The 12,620-nt window shown below is 40.5% G+C and overlaps 1 protein-coding gene across 4 annotated transcripts in view; it reads left to right on the top strand.

Moving 5' to 3' along the window:
• The window catches only part of LOC137950873 (uncharacterized), a 125,189-nt gene that overhangs the window by 82,648 nt on the left and 29,921 nt on the right, over positions 1-12,620 (top strand). For all 4 annotated transcript variants that reach the window (XM_068797529.1, XM_068797530.1, XM_068797531.1 and 1 more), the window contains one exon: positions 12,296-12,524. In XM_068797529.1, the coding sequence (XP_068653630.1) occupies positions 12,296-12,524 (229 nt within the window). The remainder of the gene's footprint in view (positions 1-12,295; positions 12,525-12,620) is intronic.

Genomic DNA, 12,620 nt, shown 5'->3' with positions numbered 1-12,620 from the left:
CACTGCCGTCAAAATTGAGTTTGGTGCAGTCGTAAGGAGGAGGATCCCAGGTGGCCATAACCGGATTCCTACAGGGTCCCGCCATGTGGTCAATCAAGCCCCACTTTTCTCGAAGGGAGACTCCCGATAGAGAAGCAAACTCCTTCCTAGAATGTAGCCAACTTGAGATAAGGCCCACTGCCTGAGAAGTTATATTATCCGGGTTGCTAGCCTTGGAGTTGAATCTCCGATTGTTTCGCTCTAGCCATATGCACCATGGAACATGCGCAAGGCATGCCAAGAGAATTATCTTGACCCAACTTAGGAAGGCATATCCCCATAACCATCTCAACGGTTCCGAAAAGGTCCTGATGTAGCCCCATTTGGAGACCAATCTTCTGAAATATCTTCATCCAGACTTGCCAAGAAAACTCACAATGTAAGAGAACATGCTGGACTGTCTCGTATGTGTCGTAGATTGATAATATGGAAGTTAAGGTTCTCCATTTATTGGGTCTGTGGTAGGTGTGGTTTAAGTTGTATTTTCTGTTTGCTTCAACTCTTTTTTATTCATTGGTGTATCAGTCCACTAATGAGGGGCATTTTTGTCGAGTTGTAAATTATCATTTAAGTGAGATTAATAAAGACAATGGGGGTCGACTTCTTCCCTCATCGAATAGGCTGCACATCACATTTCTCTCTTCTCCATTTTTCTTCTTATTTCTTCTCTTTTCTCCTTAATTATTTTTCAATCTACCTACTTTCTATGGTACCGGAGCATTCTGGTCCGTAAATCGAAGCCTAAGGTCAGAGTTTGTTATTCCTGAAATCTGCGTCCTCCCTCCAGGTTGGATTTTTCAATGCTTCCACTGATAGAACTTAAAGGTTAGTTCTTTATCCTCTTTTGTGTCTTAACCTAAGGGTTAATGGTGTGTCCTGCTATCTATGCAGTTATTATGTCTTTTTTATCCTTTAACAAATGAAGCCTTGAGAAGTAAAGTGGGAGTTTTATGACTACGTCACCTAGTCTAGGACAGGTGTGTCCATAGACCAAATTGGGCTCTCATATGGTGTTGTTCCTTAATCAATTACTCCAAGTAGTATTCCTAGGGGACTGCCGAGTATTAAATCTTGGTTTTTTATAAACCCTAGTTGAATTTTTTTCACAGGAATGTGCACACTATTTTGGATTTGATAGGAGCTGTTTACAAGGTGTTTTTGTAGTTTACATGCTGCTGCTATTATGGGTATAGTTGTTGTTTGTTGAGCTGATTTCTAGCAGATTCTGGAGAAGTAATCACTTCCATTAAGGCTGATAAACCTACAGAGAATAAGGACTATATTCAAATTACATCGTTAAATGGAATGGGTCAAACTATTTCAATTGGTCATGGGTTGTTAAGAAATTTTTTGATTGCAGAGAGGAAAACAAAGTATATACAAGAGGATCTTCCTGACCCTATAACGGAAAGCAGAGGATTATCAAGTTCATACTTAGATGCTAAATTCTATGCAACCCCATGTCATTAATTAGACAATTAGTTGTGACACTGCTTAATATATGTGGAAGACTTTCAAAGTCTTATGTTTTTTCTATCAGGAAAGCAATCAATCTTGCACCTATGAATTGTATGTGAAGTTCTTTAATATGAGTGGGAGGAAAGACTGTTATAGAGGATTTCATAGAAATGCATGGAGTGTTGCTGGTAATATTAGTGCTTTATCCTTTTTCTTTTTTTTTTTTTTTGAATGAGATGCTATAATAATAGAGAGCAGAAGACACAAACTAAAGATACAAATATTAGTGCTTTATCCTTTTATCGTAGCTCGTATAAAATTACGAGAGAAGAAGGACAAATTTAACTGGCGAGCTTCCTGAGAATTAGGACTTGAGTATGAGGATCTAAGAGCACAGATGTTGGCAGATGATGATGTTCCCTACACTGGAGAAAGCTTATGACAAAGTGATTAGAGTTGAAAGTGCAGTTATGTCCAAAGCTAGTAGGGAAACTAAAAATTCAGACTTTGCTGACCTTAACCTATCATCCACAGCCACACAGTCTAAGGCGTATGGAGGGAGAGGGGGAGGTTGAGGACATGGTCATGCCACAAACGTAGGGATAGGAAGAGTGTACATGATGGTCAATCTAATCATAATTCTAAAAAATGCTAAGATAAATTTGAAAGCATTGGCCAACTTCACTGTATTTGAAGGTGTTGGCAATGCACAAGGATCGACCAGTAGTTTGGAAGATGAAATTCAACAACTTCTTCATCGATTGGGCCAACTAATTGCTTCTACTCTGGCCAACATGTCATTCTCAGTCAACGCTACTCTAGCTACAATGGGTATGTCTACAGTACATGTGTCTCCTTAGTTCTCATGGGTTATTGGTTTCGGGGATCTGCCCATACATCAGGTATGTAATCCTTGTTCTCTGCTTTATCTCCTTCCTCTTCTTGTAAGCCTATTCAATTAATAGATGATTCTTCTTCAGGGTGGGGTGGGGGGCGCAACGTATTAGATTTCTTTATCTTTTGTCTTGTATTTCCTAAGTTGTTTTTGCCAGTAAGTCAACTCACCAAGTAATTAAATTGTTTTGTTACATTTTTTTCCTTCTCATTGTGTATTTTAGGATTTGTAGATGAGGAGTGGATGGTGCTCCATCGCCTCCTTCCCCCTGTGGCGTGACTAGCAGCTTTTTCTTGATATTATAGACATTATTTTCACTACCTCTTGTACTTGGTCATATGTTCTTAGATCAGCCTATTCGGCTGCTGATTTGTGTGCTAAATTGGGTCCCTCCCTGCAATCTCTTGTTGTTAGGGGATGCCTCCCTTGATGTATTCTTTTACTTTTCTTCCTAATAAAATCATCACCGTTTCAAAAAGATGAGGAAGACGATTGGTTTCAGACATGAGAGAGAAGCTTTTTTTTTTAAAGATGTATATATATTAACAAGAGAAAAATTACAAAGGGAGAGGGAGCAAATCCCTTACTGAAAGAAGAGCTTATACTACTTAGATGTTGTATATATCCATAAGGCCTAACTTGATACAGAACATATCAAATTCACTTATGCCCAATGCATTGGTAAATATGTCTCCAATTTGATCACCAGATTGTACATAGGGGGTGATGACTTCATTTTTCGTCACAACATCTCGAATGAGGTGACAGTCAATATCAATGTGTTTCATTTGTACAAGAAACACGGGTTTCCTACAATGAAAATGGCAGCTTGGTTGTCATAGTACATAGTTATCGACCCTTCCTGTTATAGTTTCAATTCTTGGACCATAGACCGTACCCACATTAGTTCACTAACTATATGAGCCATGGCTGTATACACAACTTTAGCACTGGAATGAGCAACAACTCTTCCAACTAATGAAATTAATTCCCAGGAAGATGCAATAGCCAGTTGTAGATTTTTGGTCAAGTTTAGATCCAACATAGTTAGAATATGAGAAGGCCTCTATCTTTATGTGATTGTGAAATTTAAAAAACAGTCACTTTCCAGGTGCCCTTTTCAAATAACTCAAGATCCATTGGTAGTTTCCAAATGAATCTAGCGAGGTCATTCCATGAACTAACTAACAACACTCACAACAAAAGATATGTCAAGACGGGTGATAGTAGCATATATGAGTTTTCCAAGTAGTTGACGATAGATTGTCTTGTCTCGGAGTTCATCACTCTGTTCATCATGAAGGTCATGTTTAACCTCCATGGAAGTCTCAATCGGCTTAGTACTAATAGTCTATACTCATTTAATATGTCGGTGCCATATTTTTTCTAAGTCAGTACTAGACCTACCTTGCTTCTATCTATTTCAATGCTAAGAAAGTATTTTAGTTAGCCCAGGTCTTTAGTCTGAGAATGTTATGCCAAATGGGCTTTTACTTTTTCAATGCCTTAAATATCATTTTTTTTATTTTGTTTTTTAAATGATGCTGAATTTTATTATGAGAGCTCAAACGAGCAGATTACAAGAGGGGAAGCCTTCCCAAACAATGTAAGATTGCTTGGAGGTTCCGAAGTTTGCCAATTTATCAGCCAAAGAATTGGCTGATCTAGGAACGAGGTTCCAATTACAATGAATGGATGACACAATGTCAACAATACAATAAGTGATTGGCCAGTGGCGCCAAGGGATGCCTTGGACATCATTGCTAGATAAAATGATGTGTTCCACAGATACTAGTATTACCACAATGCCAGACGACCTCTTCATAACAAATAGTGAATGGTCACAATGGCTCCTGACAAAGCCAATTGACATGACCACTCGATTAAACTTCTCAAACAATTCCAGTGGACTTTGTTTGAGATTGCATATGGTTTTTTTTCAATCGACATTCTTTGTCATTCTCTCCTTGAGCAACATACCTAGGAGGTTGCTCCATATATATCTCCTCGATTAGATCACGATACAAGAAAACATTTTTTATATCTAGAAGAAATGGTTTCGAAGACATCAATTTCATATGTTTTAATCAACATCATTTCAAAAAAAAAAAAAAAAATCATATGTTTTAGTGTAGCCTTTGGCAACTAGCCTAGCCTTGTATTGTCCAACAAAACCGTCTAGCTTATACTTCACTATGTACCTCCATCTAGGGGTGGCATCGAGCCGAGCCAAGCCCGAACCTGCCTATGTTCGAGCCGAGCCTAGCCTAGCCTCGAGCCTAAAATTGTAATCGAGCTCGAGCCCAATAATTTTAAGCGAGTTCGAGCTCCAACCTACATTTAAAACTTTGCATAAAATACAAGTCAAATAAATTGTATATAAAATTATGCATACATTTTACATAAAATAGGGTATAACCTCTACTTAAAATTGGACATAACCTCTGTATATTAACCGTGCATAAAATTATCTATACACTATGCATAAATTTATTCATAAAAGCTGCATAATTATGCATAAACTTTATTCAATAATCAAACACAAAAACATTCCTTTGAAAAGCAACGCTAGTTTTGTCTATTTGTACTCAATCAGATCGTTCTGATTCAAGGACTAAAAAACCAGATCATGGAGACAGAAAAAGTTTTAAGAAAAATGGTTTTGGATGACTTAATCGTATGCCCATTTTTCGTTTTTTCTTCAGAGCATGGATTCATACAGCAACAATTCTGAAATGCTACCAATCTGTTCTTCTGAAAAACTTGAGTGGAGTTAGCATTAAGAGAGTACCTCAAACAATTTGAGTCTCTTCAAGAGCCATGAGGAAGAGACAGCCGGAGTTCAAGAAACAATTTTTTTTACGTGCTTATGATCTCACACATGCGAAATCGAACGAGCGAAGGTCGCACGTGCGAAATCGCACGATGTTTTTGCACGCAAGGAGGAAAAATTATTTCTCCCCAAATTAGGTCTTTGGTTTTCCGCCAAGAATTTCGCACGATGTTTTTGCAAGCAAGGAGGAAAAATTATTTCTCCCCAAATTAGGTCTTTGGTTTTCCGCCAAGACGACGCGGGGGCAGGGGGGTCTAGCGGCACCGGCAAGGAGCTGTCGTCGGGGTTGACGGCTATGACGGAGGCAACGACAACAGAAGCAGCGGCTAAGGCAGACGAGGGGAGGAAGAAATCGAGCTAAGCAGCGGCAAATGCAACCGACGAGCAGCTATCGACGGTGACGGAGGCAGCCACTGAAGCGGATGGGAGGGGCTCGGCGGTAACACCCCCCCCCCCCCCCCCCTTCGCTCCCACTCCCGACTCCCGAACCCTCGTCAAGTTAACAAGCTGGCTCGCGAGCTTTCGAACCGAACCATGGTTCGGTCGAGCTCGGATCGTTAACTCAAACGAGCCTTATATGGATCTTGAACTCGGTTCGAAATCCAGATAAATCGAATCGAACTGAGCCAAGCTCAAGCCACATGCAAACTAGCTCGGTTCTTTGCCACCCCTACCCCCATCTACCACTTACAACCGTAGCACCAGCGGATAGATCACATAGCTGCCAAGTGCCTCTATCTAATTGTACTTCCATCTCAACATCCATAGCTTTCTTCCATTGAGGAGAGGATAGAGCATTTAGCAAAGACGTAGGAACAGTATAGGAGGACATGGACAAGGTAAATTGTTTGTACCAGTTAGAAAGAGAATCAAACGTTACAAAGTGAAACAAGCGATAACTTGTATCTTTTCTAACACCTTTCTGAAGAGCAAAAAAGTGGAGACCAAAAATGTGGGATGAGCTGAATGATGGACCAGGCAATGACTTTCGCCCCCGACGCCCTCGCTGACGACGGGAACTGGTCGACGGAGGACCCATTCTTTTGTTGCAGAAAATCGCAGAGGGGACTCCCCATTGCTCCTGTGGCGAGAACAACGGCTCTCTCGGGTGTGGGAAGGGATTACCTACCAGCAGCTTTGCAAGACGACGACGGCAAAGTAATGAAGGTTTTGGACAAGATCAAGAAGGAGAGGAATTTTGGTTGTTGTGGCCGCTTGTGATGGAGGGTGGAATCTTCACCCTCACCGGGGCTTATCAGATCTTGAAGCTCTGGAGGCCAGTCACCTATTGGACGCCATTCAGCCACCATGGATTCAGGCTCTTGCCCGGGACAAGTTAATTTGGTGGCTTGACTAGAGTGGATCTTTCTTGGTCACCTCCGCTTATTACTTACTCAAGGGGTGGCTCACACACGGTACTGGGCACGAGGTGGTTTTCACTTGGCGTCTTTGTGTCCCTCCCAAAGTCAAATTCTTCATGTGGAGCACATGCCTCAACAAAATTCTTTTGGTGGACAATCTTAGAAGGCGTGGCCAGCACCGGGTGGATATCATTTGCCCCCTTTGCAGCTCGGCAGAGGAAACAATTAGTCACCTTCTTCTATTATGCCCCTTCTCTTGGTGGGTATGGTGCGCGATTCTTAGCCGCATTGGTTTTCAATTTTGTATGCCTATAGACCTCTCCGCCGCTATTCGTATGCTTCTTGGTTTCTCTGTCGCCGACCTTCGTAGATTGATGATCTCCACTTGCACTACTTTCATTCCATGGGGTCTTTTGGACTTGACGCTACCGTAGGCATTTCAACGGCAAGTTTGAATCTCCAGAGATAGTCGCTGACATCATATCAAGGAATATTTCTTCTTGGCTTCATACCAAGAAGGTTTTTTCCCCTTTTTCTAGTTCCTCCATTAGAGATAAGTAGTGATGCCTTGCTCAGTTACATGTGCACTCGAAGCCCCCAACAATCATGGAGTGGTCCCCGCCGCAGTCCGGTGCCCTTAAGTTACATTTTGATGGCTCCTCTCTTGGCAATCCCGGGAAAACAGGTTTTGGTGGAGTCATTCTTGACTCAGTGGGTAATTAGATCATCTCCTTTGTCGGCCCATTGGGTTTAGCTGATTCCACGATGGTTGAGCTACATGGCCTCCTCAATGGACTCTGCATCTTCCGGGATCATTGCAGCGGCCCTATCTACATTGAGGGGGAGTCCAAAGTGGTGATTGGATGGTGTGTACACTCTTCGCTACCCCCCCCCCCCCCCCATCTTGGCACCGTTGGGACACCTTTTTTGAGATTATGGATATTGTAGCCCTTTATGATTGTATTTGGTCTCATATCCCGAGATCTGCCAATTCTGTTGTCGATGTACTTGCTAAGCAAGGAGCTTCCCTTCAATCCCTTGTTGTTAGGGGTATGCTTCCTTAAGCTTTTGTATCTTTGTTCTCTCTTTTAATATAATCATCCTTCATCCAAAATAAAAATAAAATATGGGCAGGTATAAGTCGCTTACTTCAAAATCTGTAGACAAGGGGACTTCTTGGTCCATCAGGAGAGAGGGAACCAGTTCATCTTCTATGATATACCTATAGTGGTTTATGTATAGTAGCATCAGGAAGTGGACTAGGGATATCATCCACAGGAACTGGGGCAACAACCTCGCGTATAGACAGAGGTGAAGGTACCTCAATGGAAGACGAAGAAAAGAAATGAGTATCTTCAAAAAATGTCACGTTAGCAAAAACAAATGTTTTCTTAGTAGACGGTCAATAGTATTTATATTCTTTTTGTGTGCATGAGTAGCCCAAAAAAATATACTTAATAGCATAAGGCGATAACTTGTCTCTAGAGGACCCAAATACATGTGTAAAACAAACACATCCAAAGACCCAAGGAGAGACTGGAAATAAGGTGATCGATGGTAATAATACCTGGATAGGAATTTTGCTATAATAATAGAAAAAGGCATTTGATGAATAAGGAAGCAAACAATTAGGACAACATCGCCCCAGTATGATTTGGTTACATGCATATGAAGAAGCATACTACATGCCGCCTAACAGGTGACGGTTTTTACATTCAGCAATGCATTACGTACTTCAGATTTCTCACATAGGAGATACACCCAAGTACATCGATTGAAATCATCTATAAAGGATAAAAAATACTTATAACCAAAAATATTGGACACTGGACAATGCCCCCAAACATCATATTGAACAATATCAAACGAGCAACTGCTTCGGGAATGACTTGCAGGGGGGATGTTCGGTAATGTTTGCCCAACTAACACGAGTCACAACGGAAGGATAGACTTGAAGGAAATGCAGAAAACCATTGAATCAACTTTGGGAGAGGGATGACTTAACCGTAGATGCCACTATAGAGGAGAAACTTTAGAATTTAATGTCTATGGTGAATTTTGTGAATCACTCTCCACATAGTATAGTCCGCCTCTCTCATGTGCCGAACCAATCATCCTCCTCGTCCTAAGATCCTGAAAAACAGTGTGTGAAAGGTAAAAGGTTGTGGAGCAATTCATGGATTTAGTGAGTTGACTTACTGACAACAAATTGAGAGGGAATTTAGGGACAAATAGAATTGACTATGGCGACATAAAAGTGGATGGGATTAATGTACCCATTCCTCGTACTGGGAAATGGATCCATTAGCCAAGTTGACTTATTTAATAGAAGTGGATTCTTTTAAATAAGAAAACAGGGTGAACAAACCTGACATGTGAGTGGATGCTATTGTGACAAGAGCCCAAGTGGAGGATGGGCGCAGATAAAGGATAGACATACCTGAATTGGCCAATGTGGCTATACGAGTGGAAGACTGAGTCACGAATGCTGCTGAGGAGGCAGCATTAAATTGTTCATGTGCTGAATCAATTGCTGCATTTCATCAGAGATACCTATTACAGAGTTAGTACTCTCATGAACAAGAGAGTTGACCCATGTAGGTTTATCGAACTTCTCCTAGCGCTTTTCAAGAAGTGGTTTGTACGGCCACAATGAATGCATTTTCTGTTCTGCCTAGTGTTACCTCTGCCTTTTCCTCTTCCTTGATTATTTTTGCCATTTCCTCTTGTGTTTCCAGTTCTGACCTTAGATGATTCTAAGGAACCCTGGGAGTTTAGGGCTGATGCTCAAGTGCTGGTCACATCAGCATTTCCTAGTGCTACAATGGTTTTCTCTGCACCTCATCCTTCCCCCATGGCGTCACTAGCAGATTTTTCTTGATATTTTGGACATTGTATCCACCATTTCTTGTACTTGGTCTCATGTACTTAGATCAGCCAATTTGGCTGCTGATTATGTGCTAAACTTGCCCCCTCCACCCCCCCTCAATCTCTTGTTGTTAGGGGAGGTCTCCCTTGATGTATCTTCCCTTTCTTTGAATTAAAATTATCATCACTTCAAAAAAAAAAAAAAAAATGGCCTTCTCTACATGCCACACTTAGCTATATTGCTGTATATAGTGATCGAACCTCCTCTGAGGCCAATAGTTGAGCTCTAATAGAGTCAAATTCAGGTCCTAACCCATCTAGGAACTTAGCAATGTGAACTTGTCCATTTTGTTTCCCTAATTCCCTTTCACTCATGGTGATGTATGGAAAACATAGATATCCTATAATATACCAACTAGCTCTTTGTAGTATGGTCTGACAGACCGTTGAACTCTCTTGAGGTTAAACATCTTGGCATACAACTCAAAAACATGGGACAAATTACTCTCTTGTGCATAGACAGATTCTAAGGAATTCCACATTTAGCTGTACCACAGTTCATAATCTGATTTCTCAAATCAGGATCCAGACCGTTAAGTTCCCAGGTCATAACCTGACTATCTTCAGCTTTTCAGTCTTCATTCAATGGGACAGGAGGGTCATCTCTAATGAATTTTTTTCTTTTTCTTGCCCCTCAAATATGGAATGATTGATCGTGACCAACATAAATAATTCTGGCATAAAGAAAGTATCCCTTCCTTCTGAACTTACAGATCCCCTTGATGGAGAAAAAACTTTACCTGATTCGGCCACTATGCACCTTAAACAGTCTCAAAAAACACATAAGATAATGTGCGCACGCTCGGGGCCTCACCTTGCAGGGAAAAATTACGGTTTTTGAAAATTGGAAGACCCAACTCACCCTAACCCACAATTCTTGCTGTTGTAGGTAATCCTCTGAAAAATCTCAAATTTCTCTTTTTTAGGGTTGACGTCACTTGTCCCTGTGATGACGTAGGCAGTCTAGCCCAGTAACAGGCTCTTGACAAGGACAAAGAGAGAATTCAAGTAAAAAACTCTCTTTTAAGGTATAATTCCAGGATTAAGTGCTTAAGTGCACAAATTCATGCAACAAACCATAGATCAGGGCTGATGTAGGCAATCCAGAAGATGACACAGGCAAAAGGACTTAGTGCTGGACTTCCAAAAAAGTGATTTTTATTTAGTAATCTGTCATAGACCAGCAAGTAGTTCAGAACCACTCAGTAGACAGTAGGAGCCATCAACTCTAGGGTTATGACAAGATAGGAAGGAAAAAGTTCAGATTTTTACCAAACAGTCAAGGTAGATGCTGGAACATCCTCTTTCCTGAAGTCGCATGCTTTGATGAAAGGTCTAGAGAAAGCGGAAAGACTTTAACCAGGACCTACTGCTCCGATTCCATGTAAAAGAATAACTTTTAGGGCTTTGTAGAAGGAGGAGAAAGAGAAAAGAGAAGGAGAAAACCAGAGTTTAGAATGACTATGTGTGGGGTCGAGCTCAACCCCAAATGCTATTTATAATGGTCTGAGTTACAAATTACAGAAATGCCCCTAGTCGCTTAAAAATCACTTAAACCCTTATATCTCCCTATATACTTGTCCAAATTACATAAAAAAATGCACTAGAGATTAAACAAAGTACATAGAATAAAGTAGTGTAGTTTCTGGACTTTATAGACTGCAAAATGACGACATTGCCCTTCAGTGGATTTTCTAACAGTATTGGAGGGGTATTTTAGTCATTTCATAATATTCCAATTGGATCTAGAAGAGTGTCATTAGTTTCATGAAGTTTAGATGTGTCTATGGTCCAATTTTCATAATCTTTGTACATGTATATATGGAGATAAAAGGTGTACATGTTAGAGGGGTAGAGGAGTCTTTTCCTTTACAACTCACTTAAGTTAATAAAAGGGGTTAGGGGTCTTGTTCCTTACACTAATCCAGAACTCATGACTTCTCCAAAAGCTGCCTCCTCTTCTCTCAACCCTTTTTCTCTCAATATTTCACAAGAACGTCCAAAACTAAGCGACTACTTGGCGTCAAGTTTCTCACAATTATAGCACCATCTAATTGCTTAATCCTTTGACTAATCTGCACTTCTACTTAAGATTAATGCCCCATCGCCCACTTACTCCCTTTTGACTAATTTACCCCTTTAGTAAGTGAATGCTAACAGGCTATTGCCACTTCGTTGGTGTTTGTTTTTGCTTTCAGCTGCCTACAACGCTTTGTTATTGTTAGTAGGAATAGCTCCACATATTTTAATGCCAGGAAACTTGATGTAGGAATAGCCCCACATATTGTTTTGGTTCCTTATTGTCTCTGATTTTCTGTAATTTTTTAATGAAGGGTTTTGGACATACGGTTATTTTGGTCTCTTTTAAGTATCAGATTAGGTTGTAATTTGGCATTCTATTGATTGGAAAGAAGAATGCCAGCATTGTCTTACCTTTTTCCTATTCCCTACTTGTGCCCTTTAGGGTTTCTGCAAGAAACCCCTTGATTTCTCAACAATTCGCTGTGTCTAAACATCTTGTGGATTCTAGTTGGTAAAAACCCTCATTGCGTTGGCTAGTTATTTTAGGATGAACCTGGACTCAGGCTGAGTGTTAAGCCATGAATCTAGATGCAAGGCAGGTGTAGACTGCCCTTAGAGATGGCAACATGTTGTATAAATTGTTATGGTAGCATTTTTTTTGTCAAGATATTGCATCCTGTAGATGTAGTTCAGCTAATAATCATTGTCCAAATTGCAACATTATGGTAAATATGTTTACTGTTTGAGATAATATTGCAGGTACGAACATCTGGCAAAAAGTGCACCCACAATCTTGGATGATTCTCTTTCCGCTGATGCATATCTTAATGTGTTATATATGCCATCAACATTTCCTCGTTCAGAGAGGTCTAGACAGTCGCAAGAAGCTACGAATAGCCAGTCTGCATCTTATTTGGATTTTGATGAAGGTCCTAGAAGCAACCTGGACAATGTCAGATACACTGAATGTGTTACCTACTTGCAAGATGTAAGATGCAGAGATATGTGGTTCTTGGCTTTTACTCCTGTCTAAAGAATCCAAAATGTATATAATTTGTGTAGTTTGTGTAAATTTATAAAGATT

Source organism: Aristolochia californica, unplaced genomic scaffold (assembly GCF_029961685.1).
Source record: "Aristolochia californica isolate CCGP_79_NKW_82.1479 unplaced genomic scaffold, dmAriCali1.0.hap1 SCAF_14, whole genome shotgun sequence".
NCBI classification, from domain to species: Eukaryota; Viridiplantae; Streptophyta; class Magnoliopsida; order Piperales; family Aristolochiaceae; genus Aristolochia; species Aristolochia californica.
This window is presented reverse-complemented; position numbering and strand designations above follow the sequence as displayed.